The following is a 26,167-nucleotide window of genomic DNA, read 5'->3' as shown; positions in this document are numbered from 1 at the left end:
TGCCCATTTATACTCACTCTCTGCTTCCTATTACTCAGCCAGTTTTTGATCCACAAGAGGACCTGTCCTTTCACTCCATGACTCTCAAGCTTTCTAAGGAGCCTTTGATGAGGAACTTTATCAAAAGCTTTCTGGAAGTCAAGGTAAACAACATCTATCGGGTCTCCTTTGTCCACATGTTTGTTCACCCCCTCAAAGAAATGTAACAGGTTAGTGAGGCAAGATCTTCCCTTACAGAACCCATGCTGAGTCCTCCTCAATAACCCGTGTTCATCAATGTGCCTACTCATTCTGTCCTTGATAATGGTTTCTACAAACTTTCCCGGTATTGAAGTCAGACTGACTGGCCTGTAATTTCCCGGATCTCCTCTGGAACCCTTTTTAAACATGGGGGTGACATTTGCTACCTTCCAGTCCTCAGGAACGGAGATAGATTTCAATGAAAGATTACAGATTTTTGTTAGAAGATCCACAAGTTCAACTTTGAGTTCTTTCAGAACTCTCGGATGTATGCCATCCGGACCCGGTGACTTATTAGTTTTTAATTTGTCTATCAGTTGTAGGACCTCCTCTTTTGTTACCTCAATCTGACTCAGGTCTTTCAACACCCCTTCCAAAATTAGTGGTTCTGGGGCGGGCAAAAAGTTCTCGTCTTCCACAGTGAAGACGGAGGCAAAAAATTCATTTAGCTTCTCAGCCATTTCCCTATCCTCCTTCGGTAATCCTTTTACCCCATGGTCATCCAAGGGCCCCACTGCCTCCCTGGCTGGTTTCCTACTTCTAATACTTTACAGATACTTTACAGGTAAAGCCCACAGGCACGCTAAAGCTAGCCATAAAGTTATTCTATGGATTGCTATCTTCTCTTCCATCTACAGAAGGGGAAGCCAAACTTGCTTAAGGTAAGAGCCGCATAAAAAAAAAATGTTTGAGAGCTGCAAGACATGAACTTCAGATGTTTGAGAGCTTCAAGACAGGAAGAAAAAAAGGCAAAATGATGGAGGGGGGGAAGAAAGAGGTGGAACAAAATCAACTTTTAACTTTAAATGCATTCTCCAAGCTGTTGGCTGACTTGGCTTGGGGAAGTGATTTAAAGAAACAAATGCCTTCTCCAAGCCAGCTGACAGGGTGGTAGGGACTTGGAGAACCGCACGAATATGTGTAAAAGAGCCACATGTGGCTCCTGAGCCGCAGTTTGGCCACCCCTGATCTACAGGATGCACTGAGAAGCCTCAATGTGAACAAGGGCATACATAGATATATTCTTGCAGCAGTGGCGAAGCCAGGATTTTAAAAGTCAGGAGGGACTGTAAGGAGCTGGTCAGTGTCAACTTGAGAGGGTGACCACTATAAATTTTTCCGCAGTCACCTTCCCTCAGGCACACATACAGAAATCCTGTCAGACCTCTAAAAAATAGGCACCAGACTGTTTTAAATTCAAAAACCAAATAAATATTTATTGGGTAACAAAAGGCAAGAGAGAAGGGTAAGATAATATTGATTAGATCTGATCAATAACAACGAATCAGTTGGCAGGCAGATGGTTGCAAAAAATAATCAATTACTTAACACATAGATTTGTCAGGCTGAGGTAAAAATTAGATATATAACCCTGGCAGAAGATTTTTAAAATACCAAACAGGCAGGCTTTAGAATTCTACAGAACCTATGATAGGCAGGCACTAGGAATGCTTTGCAGTTCAGATGATATAGCCTTATACACTGGCTACTCAAATCATAAAAATGACAAACGTCCACACACTCTTTTCCAATCACACAGAGAACTCCTGACTGATGCCAGATTAATTCTCCCTCACAGACTAGCATCCAGGACTCACACCACTGAGAGCTAATACCAGCCCCTCACTCCTGGTGTGTCTCAGCCCCAGCTAGTTTTATGGTCTGAATCTTTAGCATTCTCTTTTCCTTCTTTCACAACATACTCTGCCTTTAAGCTTTAATTTTGTTCTATTTATTTATTTAATTCCTTTCAAACAAAGCTTCAAATGAAATCGGGAACAATAAAAGCATTAAAGGAAAATGTCATGTCCATCAATAACATCCATCGTTGGGACTGCTGGAATGTAGAAGGCCATGATGTCACCACTGGAACTTTTCACATTTCCATTGAGAAAAAGATTTCACTACAAACAAAACTATCTTTGTCCCACAGGCAGAGTAGCTCACCAGAAAACTTAATTTAACCACAGTCACACAAGACAAGAAATGGGATGGAATTCACAAACTACATAAAGAAAAGAGGGGGAAAGGGTTCCCTCTATACCCCAGAGCATCTGGATATCTATACATTAGGAACAATGACTCATGCAAAAATAGTCAGGGTTAGTTGACACTGACAAATATGTTTTAAGGGCTTGTTGATTCATATGTTTTCCTTCAAGTCTTTCTATTTTACACTATATGCCTACTTTGCCTTCCCCAGCTCCCTTGATTCTGTTTCCTGCTTCTACAGACACACACTTATGTATAAACACAGAAATTCTTCATTTGAATTCACAGATTTCCCACAAGAAGCAAAATATGGATCTTGTTCAAGGGGGCCACCTTTAACATGTGCTGTGAGTCAGCAGGTTCTGACTCAATTGCATATTTGAATGTATTTTTATGGGGCACAAAGTGCATAACATTTGCTTGAGTGGCCATAGATTCTTAATAGACATTTTTTCTGTGATGCTAAAACATCCACATAATCATTTTCAGGAAATGATTCATGAGCTGCGGGGAGAAAAACAAACGTCTCACCATCTAATAGTTTGTATTGACAATCAGTTTTACCGCCAATGAAGTGACTTTCTTTTAAGGGCTACAGAAGTGCTAGGTAGCTGCAATTCTGCAAAAATACATTAGTAATGTTACAAATTATTTGTGCAGTCACAAGTGAGAAGCTTACTACAGTGAGGATACCTTTGTGGGGAGAACACAGGAACTAATGTTAACCCCCTTTCAAAGGGAGATAAGAGCTGTAGTACTGAGAAGAGAAGGCACATGTCTATCAAGGAATAAAATATTAAAAGAAATATGAAATGGTTCTTCAGATGGTGAAACATTGCTGTGATGGAATTTGTTGTTCAAGGATTACTTTAGCACTAGGTAGGCATAATAGGAAGGCTTTCACTCATCACCAAATTTTACCAAAAGATACTTAACCTAACAAAATCCACACAGAGAAGAATTAAGCACAACAACAAATGTAGAATTGGCTGCCATAAATTATGAATTGCAGACCAGCTATTCATTCTTCCTCCTGTGCTATAATGTAGTGTTAGGGAAACTCTGATGTCAACAGCTAACATTTCCCTGCACCATCAGTCCCTAACCCATCTCACAATGCTGTTTACCATTTTCAGCAGTAAACCACATTTCTCATTTGGTTGCCTCCATATTAAGACTGCTTGGCATTGCTAAAATGCACCTATATGAAGTGTGGTTCTGTGTGGCACTTCATATAACCAATACATTTTTCAATGTGGCCAAATCTGTGAATATTTAAATCTGGAAATCGTAGCAATGAACAAACAATGCAGATCCTTCTACAAACATATAAGCGCCACTTTTCCCTGCCATTACTTAGCCCTTCTTTGTAGAAAAAAGAAGTTATGTATTCTCAGTTTAATTAGTTACTGTGTTAATCTTTGTGTTTATGGGATCCTTGAATAGACCCTAGATTAGTCAGTTTCTGTTCCTAGCAGTGGAGGAGGCACAGTTTACTTACTGTTTGTAGCCAGAGCCATTGTTCCTTATTTTTTGTTTTATTTTTCATGGTCACAATACTATGGTCATGTAATTATGTTCACACACAAACACAAAAAGAGCCTTGGCTGGAAAGAATTTTTCCCCAGAAGCATTTACTTCCAGTTAAGTATGAGACTGCAAATTTTAGCTGCAATTCTATGTTGCTGGATCCCATTACATATATGAGTTTAACAGTCTAATTGTATGCTACATTAGCCTCAGATAGGACTCTACCACATTATACACTCTGTGTAAGGACAATCTCTGCTGACAATGACCTACATATGGAGCAATGTGACAGGTGATCATTTGGATAAATATTGTTCATACATTAATACATTAATGTTTTTTGATGTTTTAATGCAGGTTTTTTTTTAAAAAAAATTTAAAGGTACAAATCTGGAACAATACTAAAATATTATCTCAATTAAGACTGACGGAGTCTTCCAAATATGGTTTTCTCTTTTAACTGCTGGGGCAGCTTCCCTTTACTGCAGTAAGATTAGTTTATATTGGATGTGAGGGCAATCTGGCTACAGCATCTGTCACCCCACTGATCGCTGGGGTTGATTTGGCTGATCTGGATGGCTCAGTGGGTGTCTCCTACCTTCCTCACCGCTCCATGTGCGTCCCTCCCGAAGCTGTGTGCTCAGTGGAATACGACAACCATCCCAGATAGAAGGAGTGTACCATTCTTCAATTAACTTATATTCTTAGGACCTGTTCCTATAAACCACTGAAGAAACACCCAAGCTCAAATCCCCACTCCACAATGAAACATACTGCATAATCTTGGACTAGTCACAAACTCTCAGCTTGACCTATTTTACAGGGGTTGTTGTGAGAATAAAATAGAGAAGAGAATGATGTAAACCACTTTGGGACCCCATTGAGGGGAAAGATGGGGTATAATTAATAAAGTTTTTTCTTTTAAAATCATTATATGAGGCAAAGCACAGTAGTTTCTCTCAAAGGTTAATGTTATTATTAAAAGACTAAATGTGGCCTGCAGGTGTTCATAATTTCAGCCCTGCTACAGACAATTACCATCCTTATCAGTTAATTACAAGAACCTGCATTGATTATATGGCCAGAAGAGAGGGGGGAACTAGGAGTGGCTGCTACCAGCCTCTGGAAAGTTCCATCAAAGGGGAACTATGATTGGAGTATTAAGACCATCTGATCTTTGGGGGCAAAAGGCTATAAGTAGGAAACATACCAGAAGGAAGCTGTGCTAACTTTATGCTTATGCCATGGTAGTATGCTTTGATATGTTATGCTACATCATGATGGATAGCTACATATAGAACACTTCAAGCTATAGCTTGGACTCTTATACTGCAAGGTGTGCCATCTAATGCCAAGATGAGTAGGACTCACATTCTAGCTGTATCTGAATTAGTGAATAGTGACTCACAAAAGTTCATACCCTGCCACATATTTTTTTTAGTCTCTAAGGTGCTACTGGACTCTTGCTTTGCTAATCTAATGCCAGGTACTGAATATATTAGATAGAAAGTTAGCTTTTAAAAAATGTCTTTACTGCTAAACTGTAGAGATTGCAATGCCAAGCTGTATTTTTTTTCAGTTCAATAAACTTTTATATATTATTACAAAGGTCTACTTTATTTGTGTGCATTTTACTTCAAGGTCTGGGTGCTGCTCATCTAAAAAGAAGTGATGACCCAGGTTTGGGTTCTTGACACATTACAATTTCATCACTGTCAGATTACACCAAAGACAGGAAAGTCAGTTCTTACTAAAAACCATCAAGAAACAACTGAGCTTCTGCAGCATGGCCTATGGTACATTATTCTCACTCAAGTACAACACTGCACAACACTTGACTGCCTCTTCTCCTTAACTGCCTTCCAGAGTGTCTGTGAAGAGGAATGTACCTTTCCAAAAGATATTTCCTGTGCAGTGCTGGGGAAAGGATGGGGAAAGAATGTGACTTTCCTCATCTTCTGCTCTTCTTTGCCACAGAGCCTGTGGAAATTCTAGCAACCGCAGGAAGTCGTAACTATTGATTTGGAAGGTCACATTTACAATCAGCTCCCTTTTAAATGATCATGGTGCCTGTGGTCTAACCATTTAATGCTAACCTATATAATCCTGAATATAGATTTTTTAAAAAAAAAAACCCTCTGAAACAACATAAGGCACTACCACACAAAGATGGAGAAAAAATATTGTGTCTAATGCTGAGAACGCAGATGGTGCACCATCTTGGTGAGAGAAAAAATTAATAACTATAATAAATATTTTCACCGTTGGTTCCTATTAATAGTATTCCAAAATCTACCACTTGAAGTAAGCCATCTAGTTATGCGATCGCTATGAGTATCCAAGTACAAAGGAACCCATCTTGTTCAAACACAGAATCAACAAACAGATGCTGTTAGGATCAGGGCCTACAGGATGCAGTGTAGGGATGGGTATAAATGTAATGTTTACTTTGTCATACTATGTAGTTACACCCTTCTAAGTCCACTGAAGAAGCATGCAACTCTGCTTTAATGGCACTTTGAGTCTAGAATTAACTTATATGTACCACCTTAGAGCTCCCTGACACATTTGAAGGAATTTTCACATCAGCTGCTTTAGTTCAGAAATGGAATCCGGCTAAAAAGGGGGTTTCTTTGACATGCTGGACTTGATAACAGTCTATCTTTTATCTCTTAGAACAAACGAATGGACTTGTATGAGAATGCAAAGGATATTTGACACGTTGAAAGGGTGTTTTAAAATCTTAAGAAATCATTCAGGCTCTAAAATATTAACAAGTCATCTCTTATTCTTATTGCTTCTTTCAGAGTACAGATTATTGCCAAGAATGTTACAAGATGTAACTGAAAAGCTGGGGGGAGGTTGCTTGCTTCCTCTATTTCAATATGTACCCTACTGAGATGGTCAACAGACCCACTTGTGAGGGGGCATCCACTTCAAATAGCTCCACTGGCTGAATTAAAGCAGTGCATTGGCCATTAGAAACCTCAGGACTGTGTGGCAAGTGTAAAGTTCCTCAAGCTTTCCTCTCTTGCAGATCCAGCCTCCTGACTTCAAAGGAAAATTAGAATTTTATTTGTTTTCAAATTCAGAGTGAAAACCTTGTAATTCTCCATCAATAATAGTTAAAACGTATATTTAAATTCTACCTACTTATTTTGTATAAGCAATCATCACAAATATGCAGATTCTACTGACACAGGTACAGCAATCAAGAACAAATGAATAGATATAACACTCCTAACCAACCTAAATTGAATTTAAGAATGAATTGCAATGTGCAGGATTCAGGATATCCAGAGCTTTTTGTAGGAAAAGAAAGCATCTTCACTGAAATCCAGATCTAACAGGTTCAAGACATCACAGGATGTTACCAACTTCTATAGAGTGTTCTGATGTATTAAAAATAACGCCTGTACTACATTGCCCTTTTTTTACCTTCTGAAGCATGATGTTTGTTTGTGTATACAATGATACTTTCCAACTAACTATGGTGGTGGCGGAAAATGCCATCAAGTCACAACTGACTTACGGTGGCAATTCTAGTTGGCGCTTCCTGGCAATATCCTCCTCAACCACTATCTATGTGTAATGGTTGGTGATTTCCGTTTCAAAGTATCTGAAGAAGTGTGTGCACATGAAAGCTTATACCCAGAATAAAATTTTGTTGGTCTTAAAGGTGCCCCTGGATTCAGACTTTGTTCTTCTCAACAAAGAATTTCATCATAATTGTCATGATAACTTCACAGACAGCTTCTAAACCAAAAAATGAACATGTTGCATGCTAAACTATAATTGTGGACCCAATTAAGAGACGATGAATGACATGCCTGATTACCAAAAGTTCAAGCAGATCTTGCAATAGCAAATCTTCAACGTCTCATGTTGAGCCATTTTTCAAGGACACTGGAAAAATCTAGTCACTCAACGAGCTTGACTCTTACAGAGCTATGGAGTCTTATCAGTTATTACAGAAGCATTTACGAATTCCACTAATCATTATTATACTAGACGACTGTAAATGGGCATTTTCTCACAGTTATTTTACCCACTCTTAGTTTCGTCGTTCACTAAAGTGAGGCGAAAACGGAGATTCCAGGCACGTTTAAAAGAAGAAGACGAGAAGGGTGAGAGTCTCTCCTTAAAAGGAATGCACTCCAACATTCCCAGCAGCCCCTGCAGCTAATGTATTGCTATATGCATGTAGAAAAGGGGTGGAGACTTTGAAAGCGGAAAGAACGTTTCCAAGCGGCAGGCGAACTTGAAAATAATGGAGGTTTCAAGAAGAGCAGACAGAGCTCTCATAAATGCAGTAGGAAACCGATTCAGAATGAAACGCGTGAAATGACTTAAAGGTGAAGAGGCTACAGGTCTTCAAAAGGGGTGTCTGCGGGCGATCTGTTAAATAGCCTGCAGCTGTAAAGAGGCTAGAGCTCTTGAAAAGGGCTGTCTGACAGCAGCCAGTGTCTCTCCTGATAAGAAAAATATGGAAATTCTTGTCAAAATGTTCTTGGATGGGAGTATACAATGGAATGGTTTTGCACAACAACTGACTATGGGGGCGATACATACCCACTAAGACCAGTGGAAAATTTCAGATCTAGTACAGGATCCAAACTAAGAGACCAAGCTGTCAACTCCCCTTGGTTCAACTCTTGCTAAAGCCATGACATCAATAGGTAGCTTTGTCCTAGGCGCTGTTACTTGTTTAAACTAGTTCGTTGTACAAACCCTAATTTAGTCAACTAGAAATACATAACAGACCAAAGTGTTCATAAATCCCAGCTACTCTGCTCCTTTCTTACTCCAAGCCGACACCCCCACCCCAGCCCCGCTGTCCTGAGCTCCCTTGCAATGCTGAGTTCTTGGTAAAACCTTGGAACATATTTGCTGTTGTCACAAGCAATAAATGGGAGGGAAACAGGAGGAAGAAAGAGAAGCCTAAGAAAAGCTAAGCTGCTTCTTTGCTCATGGTTGAAGGTCAATATTCTGTGTCTTTCTCACCTTTCTGTCTGGATGCTTTCAGGCCTCATTTTGAGTAGGAACTCACAGGAGCAGAGCTGCAGAACCTCTAAATTTTATTGTGCTCTTTCTTTCTTTACCCCCTACCCCAACACCCCTTACAAATACTTGCTTCTGGGCTCCATTGTTCAAACCCCCTGTGAGAATTTTGCTGAACTCTTAAGATTTGACAAACTTTCTAATATTTTTCCCCACCCACAAAAAAAGAGGGAAATAACTGTATAAAGCAGCGTTTTCGCACTCACCTTCAGCCGGCGCGACGCCCCTCTTCACTGCACAGGATCTGCGCAGATTTCGCACTAAATGCCGCGGAGCAGCTGGAAGAGCCGGAAAGTCCCGGCGCTTTTGCGGCGCAAACGGAAACCGCCAAAAAGCAGAAATCATCATCATGCCACTGTGGCCACATAGGAGAACGTAACTTAAAAAGTATGGTGGGAGTAAAGTTTTATAATGACAATTATAATTCAAGAAGCCTTTTAAGGTAGATGCTGAGCTGATAAAATTTAGTACATCTTCTGATGATGTCAGGGGTGTATGACATATGGAAATGAGTTATGCAAATGAGTTGCGCTAATGAGCTCTGGCACCTCTTTTTCTGTGAAATGACCCCTGGTTGCTTCTGAGGATTTATCCATTTTTAAAGTGTGAAACAAAATTAAGCTTTTACATCTTTCATCTGCATTTTCTGTATTACCAGTGGACAGCCACTTTCTACTCCCTCTTTTGGGCTGTCATGTCAAAGCAAATGGCTCTCAAACCAGAAAAATAAAAGTTAATTTAGAATGAGCCCCATTTTAAAATGTTTGTAAATTATTGCTCTAAACGATACTCTGAACCAAAACAGAACTTTTACATCCTTTCTCCCATTTTTCACTTGTAATTTCTTTGAGTTTTAAATTTCCCCTTCAAAGAAGCTGTAGTCTCTTGAAACATATTCTTCCTTAAAGAGACATTAAGTGGCTGGGAATAGGACATGAAAAGGAAGAAGTGTTCCTAGAAAGCACCCATGAAAGCGAGAGCAACAGAGATTTTCCGTTGGTCTGTGCTTGTATCTCTGTGTGCAAATAACTACAATGGGTGACACTACTGAACAAAATGAAATTTCTATATATTCAGATGTTACAAGTCCCTGACTTACATCTTCTTATGTACCGTATGGGGACGATGATATTGTATTTATATCCCGCCCTATACCCTGAATTTCAGAGTCTCAGGATAATACTACCAGTCTCCCTAACAAAGCAGGAGTCAAGTTGCACCTTTAAGACCAAGTTTTATTCAGAGCGTAAGCTTTCGTGTGCTCTAAGCACACTTCATCAGACAATCCCTCATCTAATGAAGAAGATATTGGATTTATATCCCACCCTCCACTCTGAAAAGTCTCAGAGCGGCTCACAATCTCCTTTACCTTCCTCCCCCACAACAGACACCCTGTGAAGTGGGTGGGGCTGGAGAGGCTCTCACAGCAGCTATCCTTTCAAGGACAACCTCTGCCAGAGCTATGGCTGACCTAAGGAAATGCTAGCAGGTGCAAGTGGAGGAGTGGGGAATCAAACCCGGTTCTCCCAGATAAGATGAAGTGTGCTTAGAGAGCACACAAAAGCTTACGTTCTGAATAAAACTTGGTTGATCTTAAAGGTGCAACTTGACTCCTGTTTTGTTCAACTACTTCAAACTAACATGGCTGCCCACTTGGATCAGTCTCCCTAACAGGTCTTTTGAGGATTGCAGTAATAATTCTCAAATGGATTATAAAATGCTAATTATCTGTCCTTTAGACTTTACTTTCCGGTGGCATATAAACTTGGTAAAACCTGATGGATTTGATCGTGCTTACCTATGTTTTATCTATGAAAAAAGCATTTGAAAGCCATTCAACAAAAGATATCATTACCGTCTGTCTCCTAATCGTGCATTTTTCCATGTTGCTTTACAGGATCTAATTCATAAGTATTTGTGAGGAAAGTAACCAATTGGCATGTAAAAGAGTTATTTGCAAAAAAAATCAATGCAAGGCTGTTCAGAAAGATGTTTGACAAAGCACTTCTGGAAAGGTTACCTATTATACTTCTTGTGAGTTTTATTAAGATGTGTAAGACATTTTTCAGCATAACTTTGTACACATTTTGTAGATTCTCCTTGACCTGAACCCTGAAATTTTCGATTTTCAGATCTCTGATTGAAAAGGTTTGTAAACAAATTTACTCATTAATCAGTCACAAGTTTGCTAATCATCACTGGAACATCAACAAACAAATGTCTAATATGCTGGTAGATATGTATACAAATTTATCTGTCTGAGAATGTCATTTTATTAACATTGCAGAGTTTAATAATATATTTTAGAACAGAGTACACCTTTCTAGCTGCAGTTCTATTTTTTTCTGAAAGGTAAGTTTGCCTTAATAAGCCAAATTAAATTTAAAGTTGTTGTGTTTATGAGAGTTGTGGTGAATGGAACTGTGTAAATCTGATTTTAAGATGTTTGAAAACAAAATTATGCATCTGTACGTGTAAGAATGAGGATTTGCATAACAAGCAGAGCTATCGCTGTAGGGTGCTTTCACACTTTCCAGCACCTTAAAAGCCACTAGACTGCATTTTCACATGACTTTTCATAACTCACTGCTATTCACTGATGAATTATCAGTGTCATGGCACCTCCATATGATCCCTATAGCACAGCAAAATTATGCTATAACTCAGTAAAGCCTCTTATTTCCAAACATACATAAGCCTTCCTTACACTCAATGCATGTTGGCAGTTTTGGTTTGCTTGCATTTATTTCCATTGCTATTTGCCCAAGTATCTTCCCCCTCCCTACCTCATACGTACAACCGCTTTGAATTATAAACTAACTTGAATGCTATGGCATAAAGGCATTTACCAATGATGTAAATAAATTTCTTTGGAGGTGCAAATTACATCTGATAGTGTCTTTGTGCTTGAATATTCAAGAAAACCATCTACAAGTGTCTTCATAGTATTTTAAGAAATAGAGCTCTGACTCTAAACATATTTTTGTTGTTGTTCAGTCACACAGTCGAGCCCGACTCTTTGCGACCCCATGAACCAAGTCACGCCAGGCCCTCCTGTCTTCCACCATCCTCCAAGGTCTGCTCAGATTCACTCTAAACATATAGTGGATGCTTAAAATAACTAGGCAATGTCACAGTGTACCAAATTGAAGACCTAATCCACTTTCTAAATTAAAACAATTTAGTTAATATACTTATTTTGCCAGCTTATGTTTTACAAGGGAACAAGAAACAGGAAAATGCCTCATAAACCCTTTTATTTTCACTTGCTATAACATAGTTTTGATTGAAGAGCTTAAAGAAATGTGAGTCTCCAGCAGTTTTCTTGGACAAGGATTAACGTTCAATCAGCATGCATTCTTCTGCTTTAATTGTAGCACACCCAGCCAGGACCTCCAGAAAATGCAGCTTGTTCTTTCTCTAATCTAGTCAGTCTGGATATGTAACTTTAAAAAAAAAATACATTTGGAATATCTTGTGAGAAAGAACATAGGAACCAAAACTTGCAACATTTAAATCTCTCATTAGTATTATTCTACCTGAATTTCATCACCCCATTAAATGAGCAAAGCACATCAGTAGTGAGATGTACTTGAGCAGTTACACATACCTTTTGACCTATATGCTGGTTAGCACCTATTTCACAATTCATAAGCTGTATATGTAAAAGTATTTCTCTTGCAAATCACATATTTTGAACACATGACTCACTTCAGAAGACTATATCTCTTCTGCAGAAAAGTCTTATAAAATTGATAAATCTCTTTTAATTTGAAATCCACCAAATATGCTGCGCTGGCATAAACTGATGGCTCCTTTATCCTCTGTTGACTCCAGAAGTAAGAAGCTTAGTGCCCCATGGAGGTGAGAAACTTAGAAAGCAGCTTAACATAAAAATGTCACAAAATCATTTGTACCTATGTGCAATTTCAGATCATCTGCACAAGATATATGATTAAATGAGCAAGAGCAATATAAACATGGTGTGTATTGGTATGACTCATAGGAACTCCATTGCTGTAGACTAATCTGGCCCAGACACTTCCTAGTTTGAAATTGGCCTAAACTCCACAGTAAACCACCAACCAAGTTTGTAAATTGCCCCACCTTAGCTTTGAGAACTGTCCATTTTCTAGTCTCTGTGTTTACATGTGGGAAGGAAGATGGGAAAGCCTGTTTCTTGCTTGCTCATACTAATTATTTTGTTGCCAGGCAAACCAAAATTATCCAGCACTGATTGTCTTTAATAAGCCCTGAGGACTTGTCAGCATTCTGTGATCCAAGTTGCCAGTGGAATCCCCAGTAGTTACCACTTTATTCCATAAATGGTTGGAACTCAGGTCTTTCCAAGGAGTTCCCCTCTCTTTCCAGCAAGAATCCCAGTGCCCAGACAAACTGCTTGCCACCACCCAGAACCCACTTAAGCATGTAGCCAATTCCATTTTTAAATACTTTGCAATGTCTTGAAACAAAGGACTTTGGAAAGTGTAACCTTTGAATCCAGCTTGGTCTCTCATCATTGCCAGACAGTGTGAGAAGTCATTTGCCTAAGAAATAGTTTTTCTTTTTCTACTATAACTGGCTGTTTTTGCTATGGAATAAACTCATTTCACTTGATAAGAAGTTTAAAAGGTTATCTAGTTCCACCCATGATTAATAGAATTAGCTGTATAAATGCATGCTCCTTATAAAACCAGGCATTTTTTTCTATACAACCTGTATTTCTTTAATCTTAGTGTCTGGAAGGCCATAGAAGACTCCAGTAATGGCAGCTGTTGGGAAATAATCCTTGCCAATAGGCTAAACTGCAGGGCAGGATGAGACTTACTCCCACGAAAAGGTAACAGAGAGTTCAAGAGGGTTTGAAAGATTATGAAACTAGCAGAAGAAATTGGTTGATCTGGGCAGCCTGCAACAGTGGATTTCTAACCTCTGAGTAGAAGGTAAGAGGGAGAACAAAGGCAAGTGTATTTCCTTTGGATGTAGTTTAGCAAAAAGGGGGGGAAACCCTGGGAATTCAAAAAAGGCTTTAAGACCTAGAAACTTTATCATTCAACCACTTTGGACAACTTAAATCTTAACTATTTAGTAATGATTAAGTTGTATTCGTAAATAACTGCATTTAAGAGAAACTGACCTGTATCCACTCACTTTGTACACAGCATATATTCAAATCAAATCATGAGCTTGCTAAAATATTTTTAAGGAGGACTAATGTTCAATTTGCTTGGGGTTAAATAAATTAAATATTTACTGTACATAGGAAAAAAGCAACTTGATAGCTGAATACATTGCACTGAAAACAAATGAAGAAACTCTCATTGGAGTCCATGGAGGAAACTCCCATTGATCTGAAGAGGGCTTGGTTACATCCAACAGACTTTTTCTTGACCACTGCAGGATAAGCATCTGCATTCAGAGAATTTCCTATAAAAGCTCTGGGACTGTGTCTCCTGAGAAAACAGGAGGGGCAGGCTGGGTAGGAATGTGGGAGGTGTACACAATTTTCATTCCCTCTAACCTCCTAGTGCATGGGTGGCTAAACTTGCTTAATGTAAGAGCCACATAGAATAAATATCAGATATTTGAGAGCCACAAGAAATGAACATCAGATGTTTGAAAGCCACAAGATAGGGAGGGAAGGAAGAAAGGTAGGAAGAAAAATAGAGACGGGGGAGGGAGAGGTGGAAAGAAAGCAACTTTAAATGCCACCAGCCACCCTGTCTTGGAGAAGTGATTTAATGCTGGCCAACAGGGTGCTGGGGCCTTCAAGAGCCACACAATATGTGTGAAAGAGCCACATGTGGCTCTCGAACCACAATTTGGCCACCCCTGTCCTAGTGCAATGTCTACATGTGTCATAGGGGGAAGGAAGAACACTGGAACACTCTAATGACCTCTGGGGATGCTTCCTCATGCAAATGCTGTGCCTGCAGTAATCTGACTTCGCTCATTTTTAAAAATGTAGTTTGTACAATCCATTAGTGTCTATGGCTCCTGCATTGCAGAAGCATTCAGTTCAAGTAACAGCCTAGTATAAAAACAGCTAAGTCCATTTTAGCCAATATAATTTCTTATTTATTTTAGAATATACTCTACATCTGAATAAAAAAAGTTTTAAATAGTCTTCAATGCATGTACAACACTGGAACCCTTTGTCTTTCCCTGGAGGAAAGGGTGCACATTAATGAACTGGTTCTATCCACTGCAACAGAATATAAATAGTTTTAAGTGGCTTATTTGCAGTATCATGTTGACCAGCTCATGCATAATAGGGAAAGATGGGTGTCTTTATTTAAGGGGAATGATAATTGTTCTCCCTGTCTATTAAAAAAAAACCCCAAAATCCCAAAGGTAGTATTGACGAATGTACATCTTTGTGCGTTGGTTAAAAAAAAACAAAAACAGAGCATGCAAAGAAGAGCATTTTTAGACTGTATATACATATATGTTAATGTTACAAAAGTAGTGCAAAACAGGAAAGAAGTGATGCAATTGCCACTAGCACTGCCATCACGCTCACACCGACACACACAGAATTTTCCAGTGATTACAAGCATACTCATTCAGTAACTGGCTTGGGGCACTGTACCTCATTCTGAGCCCTCAAAATCTGGAAACTTCATACTGAGCTGTCCGGTTGTGCTTGTTATTACAGAGATCCATTACCCTGCCTTCATGAAAGTCTACAGGGGCCAACAGCAAACTCCTAACAGTGTATTCTTTGCATGAAAGTCACTCCCTTCCACTTTTTCATCTTCATACTCCTCTTCATGGTTTTGCATTCATTCCTATGCTCACCATTGACCGCTGACAACCAACTCCCTTCTTTGTTCAAATTCCCTTAACTACCACATAGTATTTGCCCCTTCTTTCTGACAGGGTCCCCCTCTTTCACACAAACAGTATGTCCCCCCTCTCTTCTCTGGCAGGGGCCCACCCGCACCCAAGCTTCTCTCACACACACACCCCTGCGCGCACACACACACACACACAATTTCTTGCTACCGCTCTTTGCTAGCCCTTTCCAAACTGATTCTCTCCTTCCGGATTCTCACACTCAGGCAAGCAAGGTAGGCAGGCAGGCCGCATATTCCTCCTCCCTGGATCAATGCCCCCAGTTGTTGGCTCCAATCTCCTGCTTGTATCTGTTGGTGAGCACGTTGGCCTTGCGGGTGAGTTTGGAGAGCACGGTGTGCAGTCCACTTAAGTGATAATGAAACTGCTTCTCCAAGTCTTCCTCCACCTCCCCGTCTTCCGCGATTCCCCGGCTAATGTCCACAGAGCCGGGGCCCCCGTTCAGCTTGTCCTTCTTCCTGCCGGCCGCCTCCTCGGCAGCTTGCTGCAGCACTCCCCACTCGATGTCGTTGCGAATGGACTTGAGCAGCACGTAGTGGCTGTACATGTCTCTACGGGAGTAATAGGTCCCACCGTTGGGGGTCAACTGGGCCTCCCTTTCCGCGCAGCCACCCCCCGAGTCCAGCTCCTCCAGCAAAAGAGGCACATCCCGAAGCAGGCTGGGCACCATCACGGTCTGGTCCATGTTGTTGACGGCCCCGATGAAGCGGTTCATTGCATTAAAGAGGGAGTGTTTTTGGCTGTACGAGTCGCAGATCTGCATCATGCTGGCAGCTGGGCGGAGTACAACGAAAGCGAGGCGAACTGGCAGCGGATGCTGCAAGAAGAGGGTGTGCCGCCCAAGTCCTGGAAGCGCCGGCGCCTCAAATCGAATCAATGCGCCCGGGGAAACCGAGCACCAAGCCCAGGAGAAGGTTGAGGGTGTGTTTTTTCCTCCTCGGATTTTCCTCCGCAACTATTTCTTTCCAAGAGCTAAGCAGTATTTTCCTCAGGTTTCCCCTCTACTTCGTAGTTGCAGAGTCGGAGTCAGAAAGTGTCTGTTTGCGAAGAGTGGCTGTAAAACAGAACAAAAGATGGCGATTAACACCGGCTCGCCTACATCACCTCGCGCCTTCCACGGCCACTACCCCATATCCGCCCAGCCTTCCTTTCGGCTCCTTTTAACCGCAAACTTTCTCCCGTCATTTTACTTATCTCAATTCTTATTCAATCAATTAGAGAAAAACCAAGTTGCGAATATTGCACTTTTCCCTCTTCCAGACTCCAACTGTGCACCCGCGGCTGTCAAGGAGTCAGGATTCAGCCGCGGGTATGCACGATATAACAAGACGTGTTCCTGAGCTTAAGCAGAGAGCTTAGCTCTTCAATGCTTCCTTCTCTCTCCTGTCCTTGTACATGTGGGACACAGCTGCCGCGCTGCACTCCTGAGAGAACTGAAGCAGTTCCCCATCTTCTCCAGTCCAGACACGGCCGCCAGTATCCCAGCCCCACCCCATCCCTCTCGAACTCCCCGGACCTCTTCGCTCCAGCCCCCCTTCCCTGGCTCCAGAGTGTCTTAGCGGTGTTGTCTTCCTCGGCGAGAGGAAACAGACCTATGGGGCACTCGGGGTTTCCTCGCCTTCCAAGGCAACTTCCTCCAGCGGGTCCCCAGATGCACAGGGCTGCTGGGGGGGTGGATGGGAGCTCGTGCATCTGATGCAACCCTCCGCCCCTCCCTGGGTAGGGCTCTTTCGCTGCAAGCACCCGAGGCCGTCTGACTCCCGACGCGCTTCGCTGTTGGCTCTCAGTCAGACCAGCGAAGACGAAAAAGCCGCACCGCTCAGCCAGCCAGCCACTCACCGTGAGCCTCAAGCACCGGCTTCCGGACTGCGGCTAGCCAGTTCGGCGAGTGTTCCTGAGTCCTGCTGCAGCTTCTAGCCCTGCTCCCACGCCAGGAGCTGTATTTATAGCGTGTATGTTAAAACAAGGTGTTTCCAAGGGCCACCCCCTTGCAGCGAAGCAAGGCGGGAGGGGGGGGCGGCTCTCGCCGAGTGACCACAAGTAACACCGGTTTCTATGGCGGGGGAGGGGGAAACGGCTCCGCCTCTCTCCTGACACCCGGCGAGGGAGGGCTCGGCGCGCGCTCCTCCATTACCAAAACCGGGGGGGGGAGGGGAAGCTGTCAAATACAGCCCCGCCGCACCCCGCGAGGAGAGCATCGGGAGATATTCGCGTCTCCGGCTGTCGCTTCCTTCGCCTCACTTTGCAGCCGAGGTCGTCGTTTCCTGTCAGGTGTAACCGAAGAGCTGGGCCGCCAGTATAACTCCCGGGCTGCCCTGGGCTTGACCTTCTGGTCCAAAAGCCAGCGGGTCGATTGAGATAGCAGCCCGGCGGTGGGGACTTCATCTGGCAAGCGGGAGTTATGAGCGCTCCACACCTGCTCAGTCAGCAGCACCATGCGGCTGGGGGAAGAATATTGAGCCGCTCACCGCAACCGGCACCGGCCATTCTGCAGATCCCAGCCAAAGGCCACCGGAGACAGACATTTTCTGGCATCTGTCAGCGACAAGTACCTGAAATACACCGAACAGCTGAGCGTCTGGGCAAGCCTGCCAGAAATCGGAGAGGCTTTCCCCTCCTCGCTCCTTGGGAGCCTGGCTTCCATTTCGTTGTCTTGCCGTGTAATCCGCCAAACAGTTTTCTGGGACTGAACTCCGTTGAGCGGACATAAGAAGGGTCCTCAGTACACCCATTTAGGGTTGCTATTGCTCAAGGTAGGAGCGTGAGCGGGGAATGCTTTTCAGCGGCATCTATCCAAAACCAGAAGCCGGCCGTCAGTGTCAGTTTCAGCCGTGGGACAGAAGGCAACAATGAAAAGAGTGCCTCTGAGCCTGCACAAAGTGATGGATTGAACCACCACCATGGCGTACAATCTGGAAGTAGTCAGACCCGCATCTCGCTTTAGAACTCAAACGGTGCTTCCGACCCCAAGGAGAGACCAACTTAAACCACCTTTCTGTTCCATAGCTCATTCTAGCGAGGGAAAGCCATAGTCTCTTCACACAGTGTTTGCAGTACATTCTCTTCTCTTTGTGGCAGGAATAGTCATCAGAGGAGGAGAGCAGCCCCCCAACTGTGTTTTTTTTTGTTGGGGGGGGGGAACCTGATATTAAAAAAATAGGGGGCTGAGACTGTATTCGGAGGAAGTCCCCTTTCTCCATTTGCCGTTTTTTACAGTAGACCTACCACTTGCTTTTTTCTCGGAGTGAGAAAAGATATAGGGTCAGAGAGTGCGAAACTCACCATCATGACTTTCCCCACTAAGACTACCCGGGTCAGTCGAGGAACTGAAAAGAAACCTTTGGTTCCAAACAGGTTGATTTATATGGATTGTAGGTGCCGGAATTATTATTCATTGCAGATTTGATAGGTTTTCCGTGGGTGGTGGTGGGGGGGGGGGAGAGGATGTAATTAACAGTACATAGTACAGTGCACAGATTAATAGTACAGTTGTAGGCGCACCTGTATCTGTGCCATACCTCCTGGCATGTAAATAAAATTGATTTTTTTTTTAACAGCGCAGTCGCAGTCAAATGAAGAGAACTCTGACTCAGGAAAACTCATGCCAGAATACATTTTGTTAGACTTCAAATCAATTCTTTCTTGTTGTAAGAATGCATAGGATTGAAGCAATCACTCCCAACTGTCAAAAGGGAACATTATATTTACAATGCCCAGAAAAGAGGCTTACACTGTTCTCCATTTCATCCTCTCAACGGACTCTATGATAGGTTAGACTGAGAGTGTATTACCAGCCCAAGGTCCTACCTAACACAAGCTTCCGTGGGCAGAGCAGGGATCCAACACTTTAACCACTATCCCACCCTGTACAACACAGCCTGGGCCTCCAGCCTTTCCTTCGCCTTCTCTGAGAAAAAAGGCTACTGGCAGTGTACCAACTCCTTTCTGCACAAAGTCAACCTGGTAAACCTGCCAGCAAAAAGTTTTGTCTGATCCCGAGATCAATGTAACCAGCTGAACATGTTTTATGCCTCCCGGTTAATCACGCGTGGGAGCTTCTTTTGTTTGTTTCGTTTGGTGTTATCTCAGCAGACAATTTGCGCCTAGCAAAAGAGTGCATTTGACATTAGGGCACGATCTAACTCCTTTTTTCTTTTCCACGGCAGGAAGGAAACAGAGTGAATATCATGCACCAGGAGGCGGGCATTCAGAAGGTTTTCAGGCTTTTCCCTTGTGAACACCAGCCTGGCCTCAGTGGACACGCTGGCTCCGCGTGCTCTTCCAGTCAAAGCGTCTGGGAGGGCTCCAGAACTCAGTAACATCAACCGCAATCTACATGCGTGCATTTGGAACAGCATACGAAGGACAAAAAAGGGCAGGGAAATGCGAAGCTGCGTGAAGACAGGGATCAGCGCGCGGCACTCTTGGGGTAAAGGAGGACACACGCGCGTGCGCGCAACTTTGCCGCGCGCCGCCTCCCAGAGCTGACTGCAGTTCCTGTCCGAGAGTTACCGGCCTGTCGGGATCACCCCACAGCCTCACCTCCAGCCTCAGCCAATCGGCTCGCGTCCTGCCAGTCAGACGTCGTTCCCATATGCTAATGAGCAAGTGCCGGCAAGGCCCAATCAAAAATAACATTTCCATTCTCTTTCTGCTCTAGCGGCCGTGGCAACAAAGGAGTGGCAGCTGAAAGAGCAGCACGAGGGTCTCGTGGCGGGGAGGGGATGAGGACGGCGGTAGAGTACGTTGCCCTGACAACCTATAAACCACAATGAACCATGGCGCTAGAACATAATAGACCCTTATCTTCCTGCACGCTCCACCGCTTCTCTGTCTTACAAAAAAAGAAGGAAGTGTGTGTGCACGCTGGCGACAAACTTGCTGGCACATATTTTACCATTATAAATTCGAACATGCACCAATCAATAATCGAACAAATACAGCTAGTTTCTGTTTCCTAATATTTTTCTTTTGAAAAACGTCTTGTTACAAGTTAACCAGATCATAGTTAATCCTTATGAAGCTATAAAGCAAATAATGGCTTTGGACTTTAATTATGGGTGGGAAGTTCCCCCAGATAAAATGAATGGGTGTGGTTTGGATGAAGGAAGGCACTCTAAAAGTACGAATAAATATAATTCTATAATATAGTGGGTTCTATACATTAATGAGGCGAGGTGGTAGTGAACATAGCTCTTTTATTGAATACAGCATGGTATAGCACTTCCTAGGAAGACTGAAAACTAGGGTCGCAGGGCGCCCTATATATACACACCCAAAGTTCCTGCGCTGCCTGTGACTGGACCATTCAAACCAACTGGGGGCTCTTGATTGGAGCAGGGCAGCAGGATTTGGATCCTGCTGCTTATTGTTCCTGAGTCCCCCACGGTCTCTCCTTCAGGCCCCAGTGAGCCAGGCAAGAACTTGAGCTTATAGATACAATTCTAAGCACATATACAACACCCCCCTTAGTTTTGCAAGCCTAGCTGACAGTCATTGAGGTAGGTTGGCTTGCGATGCTCTCTGGTGGACCGCCTGAGCCCCAGAGGGGGTGGGGGAGCGGACGTAGTTGCAGCGGCAGTGAGTGGAGGGGCTGCCACTGTATTGCTCACAGCCGGCGGTTCCTGGGTCTCTGTGACTGCCAGCTCCACCTGAAGGGCGGGGCTCTAGGCCCCAACCACCACTGCGGCAGTCGGGGAAGGAGTGGAGGTGGTGATCTGGTTGTCAGGACTGTAATCCTCGACTTCTACCTCGAGGCTCTTGCGGGACCTCAGCTGGTCGATGTGCCTCCCTATGGTGGACCCCCCCTCTGTTGTAACCTCGTACATTATGAACCCCAGCACCCTGGCAACCCTTGCCAGAATCCAAGCTGCCCCCCCCCTCAAAGTTCTTAGTCATAACCTGGTCCCCCGTATCTAGCCCCCGAGGTGACCGAATTGACTCTGGAACCTCCTGTAGGTCGAAGGCTCTGTCTGGGTGCAATTGGTCTAGTAGGGTGGCTACCCGGTGGCCCATGAGGCGTTCGGCAGGGCTGCAACCCATGGCTGAGGAGGGAATACTGTGCTGTGATAGTAAGAATTCTGCAAGGCAGCCTTCCCAGTCCCCCTGGATGATGCGACAGAGCGATTCTTTAGTCGTACACACCATCCTATCGGCCTGGCCATTGGTGGCTGAGTGGAATGGGGCTGACTTAATGTGCCTAATGAGGTTGCGGGTGCAGAAGTCCTGGCATTCTCCCGACGTGAAGGCCGTCCCATTATCCGAGACCAGCATGTCCGGGAGGCCATGCGTGATGCACACCCAGCAAAGGCCGCCAATGGCAGCTCGGGAGGAGGTGGATGTCACCGGGAGCACCTCCAGCCATTTCGAATATGAGTCCACAATTAAGAAAAAACGTTTGTTCCTGGAAGGGCCCCACTAAGTCCAGGTGCAACCAGGACCAGGGGTTTCGTGTGGATTCCCAGTGCTGCACCAGAGCCTGGGGAGGCGCCGGCCAGGTCTCCTGGCAGGGCTGGCATCGAGCGACCCAAGACTCGATTGCATCGTCCATCCCAGGCCACCATACATAACTGCGGGCGAGTGCCTTCATGCGCACAATCCCCGGGTGGGTTTTGTGCAGCGCTGTGAAGACTTGGTGTCTCAGAACCGGGGGGCACCACCACCCTGTTCCCCCATAGCAAACACCCCTTATGGACAGAGAGCTCGTCCCTACAGAACGTGAACACTCCAAACTCCAGTCCCACCCGGCCCACGGGCCATCCCCTCCATACCCAGTTCAGAACTCGGGAGAGTATTTTGTCCTTGGCCGAATGTCTTTCGTGTGCACTGGGCGGTCCAGGAGGGACTCTAGAAGCAGGATCTGGTGTGCTAGGGCCGGATCCGGATCTTCCAATTGCAGCGGCAGGAGGCTGAGGGCATCCGCATGGCCCATGGCTTTCCCCGGCCTGTACTGAAGACCATACTGGTACCCCGCCAAGAAAATGGACCACTGTACTACCCTGGGGGGTCCATTTTATCACCCATGTCCTGGGTGACAACATCTGGGGTGTTTGTCAGTCGGGGGCGAAGAGGCCAAGTAAGGGCTTGTGGTCTGTATGGATGGTGAAGGGCTGGCCATATAAGTAATCATGGAATTTTTTTACTCCCGCCACGATTGCTAGGCCCTCCTTGTCTATTTGTGCATAGTTGCACGCCGGTTTCTGCAGTGTTCTGGAGTAATAGGCCACCAGGACCTCCCTGCCATCTGGCAACACATGGGCCAGGACGGCGCCCACCCCGTAAGGGGAGGCGTCGCAGTCCAAAATGATGGGCATCCTCTCGTCGAAGTGCACCAGCAAGCTGTTGGATGTCAGGAGGTCTTTAACGGTCTGGAAGACAGAGGCTTGCCGGCGGCCCCAAACCCATGGAGCCCTTTTGTCTAAGAGCCTATGCAAGGGTTCCATTACTGCCACCTTGTGGGGGAGGAAGGCGTGGTAAAAGTTGAGGACACCAAGGAATAATTCCAATTCGGCTTTGTTAGTGAGGGCTGGCACGTCGCAAATGGCTATGATTTTGTCCTTGGATGGGTGGATCCCATTCGCATCCACCATGTACCCCAAAAAGTCTATTGTAGGGACCCCCAACAGACATTTTTCCCTCTTTACCTTGAGCCCCACCTCGTTGAAACACTGTAGTACGGTGCGGAGATGGCTGGCGAATTCCTCTTCCATTGCTGCGGCAATCAGCACATCATCAAAGAATGGCTGGAACCTGGGAATCCCTTTTAAGAGAGACTCCATTAAGCTCTGAAGAATCCCCAGGACCATGCTGACCCCAAACTGGAGGCGCTTTACCCAAAAAGCACCCCAATGTGTGACTATGGTTTGGGCCTCAGCCGTGGCAGTGTCCACCAGCAATTGCTGGTACGCTTGGGCCAGATCCAGCTTCCCAAAAATTTTGGCGCCTGCTGACCACTGGGATCGGGTAGGCGTGGTCCTGCAGTGCTTTATTGATCGTGCATTTGTAGTCCGCACAGATGCGGATGCTCCTGTTTGGCTTGACTGGGGAGACAATTGGGGTTTCCTATTGTGTGTTGGCGATCAGCTCCAAGACCCTTTGTGCCACTAGGTAGTCTAGCTCTTCCTCTATCTTGGGTTTCAAGGCAAAGGGTACCTGCCAGGCCTTTAGCTGTACGGGCAGCACGTTGGGGTTTATTTGTAATGACATGGGGGAATCCGTGTATGTTCCTAGTGTCCCATCGAAAACTGCCGGGAACTCCCCAAAGATGTCCTGGAAATCCATGCTGGTGGGGGCATGATGGATTCCCTCTACTCAGATTCCCAAGGGTGCAATCCAAGCCCGGCCCAACAGGCTTCCCTTTCCACCACCAGCAAGGGAAGGTCTCTCAAAAATTTCCCGTATTGCACCTTGACTACCCCGGCCCCTTTTTTATGCCAATCGCCCTTTTCTGGAAGTCTCGTACAAGCACGGGGGACGGGTATAGCTTAGGTCCCCCCTTTGGGGCAAAGTTTCTTTAGGGTCTAGGCGGAGATGATGGTGTGTGTGGCCCCTGAGTCAACCTCCATTTGACAGGGGGTGCCCTCAATAAACACTGTCGTTTTGAGTTTTTCTGGGAACAACATGGGGATCTCGCATACCTGTCCGACCAATGTGGTGATGGCATTGATATCCTCTACGATGGCAACCTCGTGCTGGTGGCCATTTTTTCCGCTCTTCCAACGGAGGGCACTCTCTCAGGTTGGTGTCATTTTCGAGCGGCATACCCTGGCGAGGTGACCCGTCTTCCTGCACTGTTGGCAGATGGTGTCCCGGAATTGGCAGGAGCAGTGCTCGTGGTTTTCCCCGCAACTTGCACGCCTTCAAGCTGGTGCATTTTCAGTTGCACATGGTGGCTGGCGCTTCGCGGCAGCGTGGTGGAGCTTGAGAGCTCCGTCTCCTCCTGAGTCATCCGCTTCCGAGGAGGATGAGGCGGCTTGGTGAGCCGCCACCACCATGCGCTCTCCCCGCAATTTTTCATAGGCGGTAGCTGCTTTGATTGCCTTGGGGAGGTCTATCTCATCTTTCCCAAGCAGCTTCCTCTTCAGCAGCTCGTCCCGCAGTCCAAAAATAAACCGGTCCTTCAGTCTTTCCTCCAATCGATGAAACTTGCAGCGGAGTGATAGCCGGTGGAGGGCCACAATGTAGTCAACAGCAGACTCGTTGGGCTGCTGCCTGTGCTCGGAAAAGTCAAAGCGACGGGTCAGGACTGACAACTCTGGTGCGAAATGGGTTGTCAGGGCGATGGTGATGTCCATTGTTATGTATTGAACATAAGCTGTTGTATTGCATGGCGATCGCTGCTAAAGGCGACCTATGGGTCCCCGGATGTGGCTCGCCGGACTCAAGATCTACGACGGAAAGTTTGACTGGCCAGGATTGGTCTGGTCAGTCAAGGGGGCAGTTCCAGGTAATGTATATAAGCGGGACCCGGGCCGCGTGTTCTCTCTCTTGTAATGTGCTACTGAATAAACCATGTTGCCTTCAAACCGTCTCGGTTCTCAGTACATTACAGTGATGATGAAGGTAGGATCCTAGCCAGCCCACTCCAGAGGGGTTTTGCGGCAAAGGCAAATCGGTGGTAGACCGACACGCCCGCCACCACAGCCACCATGGCTAACCAGAGCGGAACCATGGGCCATCTCGAAGAATTCAACCCCGCTACTCTGGAGAGGTGGGAGACCTATACGGAGCGGGTCGCGTGCTACCTTCGGGCGAACAGAATAATGGAGGATAGCCTAAAGATTGCCGTCCTCCTGAGCGTCTGCGGAGAGGCCACATTCGAGATCGCCAAGGGTCTCTCGGCCCCCACAAGGATCACGGAGAAGACGTACGAGGAGATCGTCAGGCTCCTCACCGGGCACTTCTTACCCCAACCCTCGCTCATCACTCGCCGGTTCCTCTTCCACAAGAGGGACCAAGAGGCAGGAGAGACAGCAGCGGACTACTTGGCTGCTCTCCGCCAAATCGCGGGCAATTGTAGCTTTGATAAGCTAGAGGAGACCCTGAAAGACCGCTTCGCCTGGGGCCTGAGAGACGAAAGATTGCAACAAAATCTCTTCATGAGGGAAAAGCTCACCCTCCAGAGCGCCTTCAATGAGGCGGTCTTGTTCAAGCGGACCACGAAGACCTTCCCCAAAATGAGGGCCGAAGCCGTCCATCAGGAAGAGATGGGTCCCAGCCAACCAGACGAAGAGGAGGCCCTCCAGCTATGCCGCCAAACGGGGGTGGGCCCAAGGGCACCCCAGCAACCGAGAGAGCAGCCGCCACCCAGTGCGCCAGCTGCGGAGACCAACACGAGCGACGGGACTGCCCCTACCGCAACGTGGTCTGTAGGAGCTGCGGCAAGATGGGCCACATTGCAAGGGCCTGCCGGGCCAAGGCCACCCGCTGCCGCCAGTCGACCAACCAGGAATCAACCGGGGACTACTTGACCGCCTCAACCAGCGCG

At 45.3% G+C, this 26,167-nt stretch overlaps 1 protein-coding gene across 1 annotated transcript; it reads right to left on the bottom strand.

Annotated features, from left to right (window-relative positions):
• Nucleotides 1-14,878: 14,878 nt before the first annotated feature.
• MID1IP1 (MID1 interacting protein 1) lies at nucleotides 14,879-17,748 on the bottom strand. The gene is made up of 2 exons (XM_060234121.1): nucleotides 17,521-17,748; nucleotides 14,879-16,735 (listed from the first exon to the last, which is right to left on the bottom strand). The coding sequence occupies exon 2, from the start codon at nucleotides 16,445-16,447 to the stop codon at nucleotides 15,932-15,934; it is 516 nt and encodes a 171-aa protein (XP_060090104.1). The 5' UTR covers nucleotides 16,448-16,735; nucleotides 17,521-17,748; the 3' UTR covers nucleotides 14,879-15,931.
• Between the last annotated feature and the right edge of the window lie 8,419 nt (nucleotides 17,749-26,167).

Source organism: Heteronotia binoei, chromosome 3, assembly GCF_032191835.1.
Source record: "Heteronotia binoei isolate CCM8104 ecotype False Entrance Well chromosome 3, APGP_CSIRO_Hbin_v1, whole genome shotgun sequence".
In the NCBI taxonomy this organism is placed as follows: Eukaryota; Metazoa; Chordata; class Lepidosauria; order Squamata; family Gekkonidae; genus Heteronotia; species Heteronotia binoei.
Note: the sequence above shows the minus strand (reverse complement) of the source record. Positions and strands in the feature narration are given on the sequence as shown.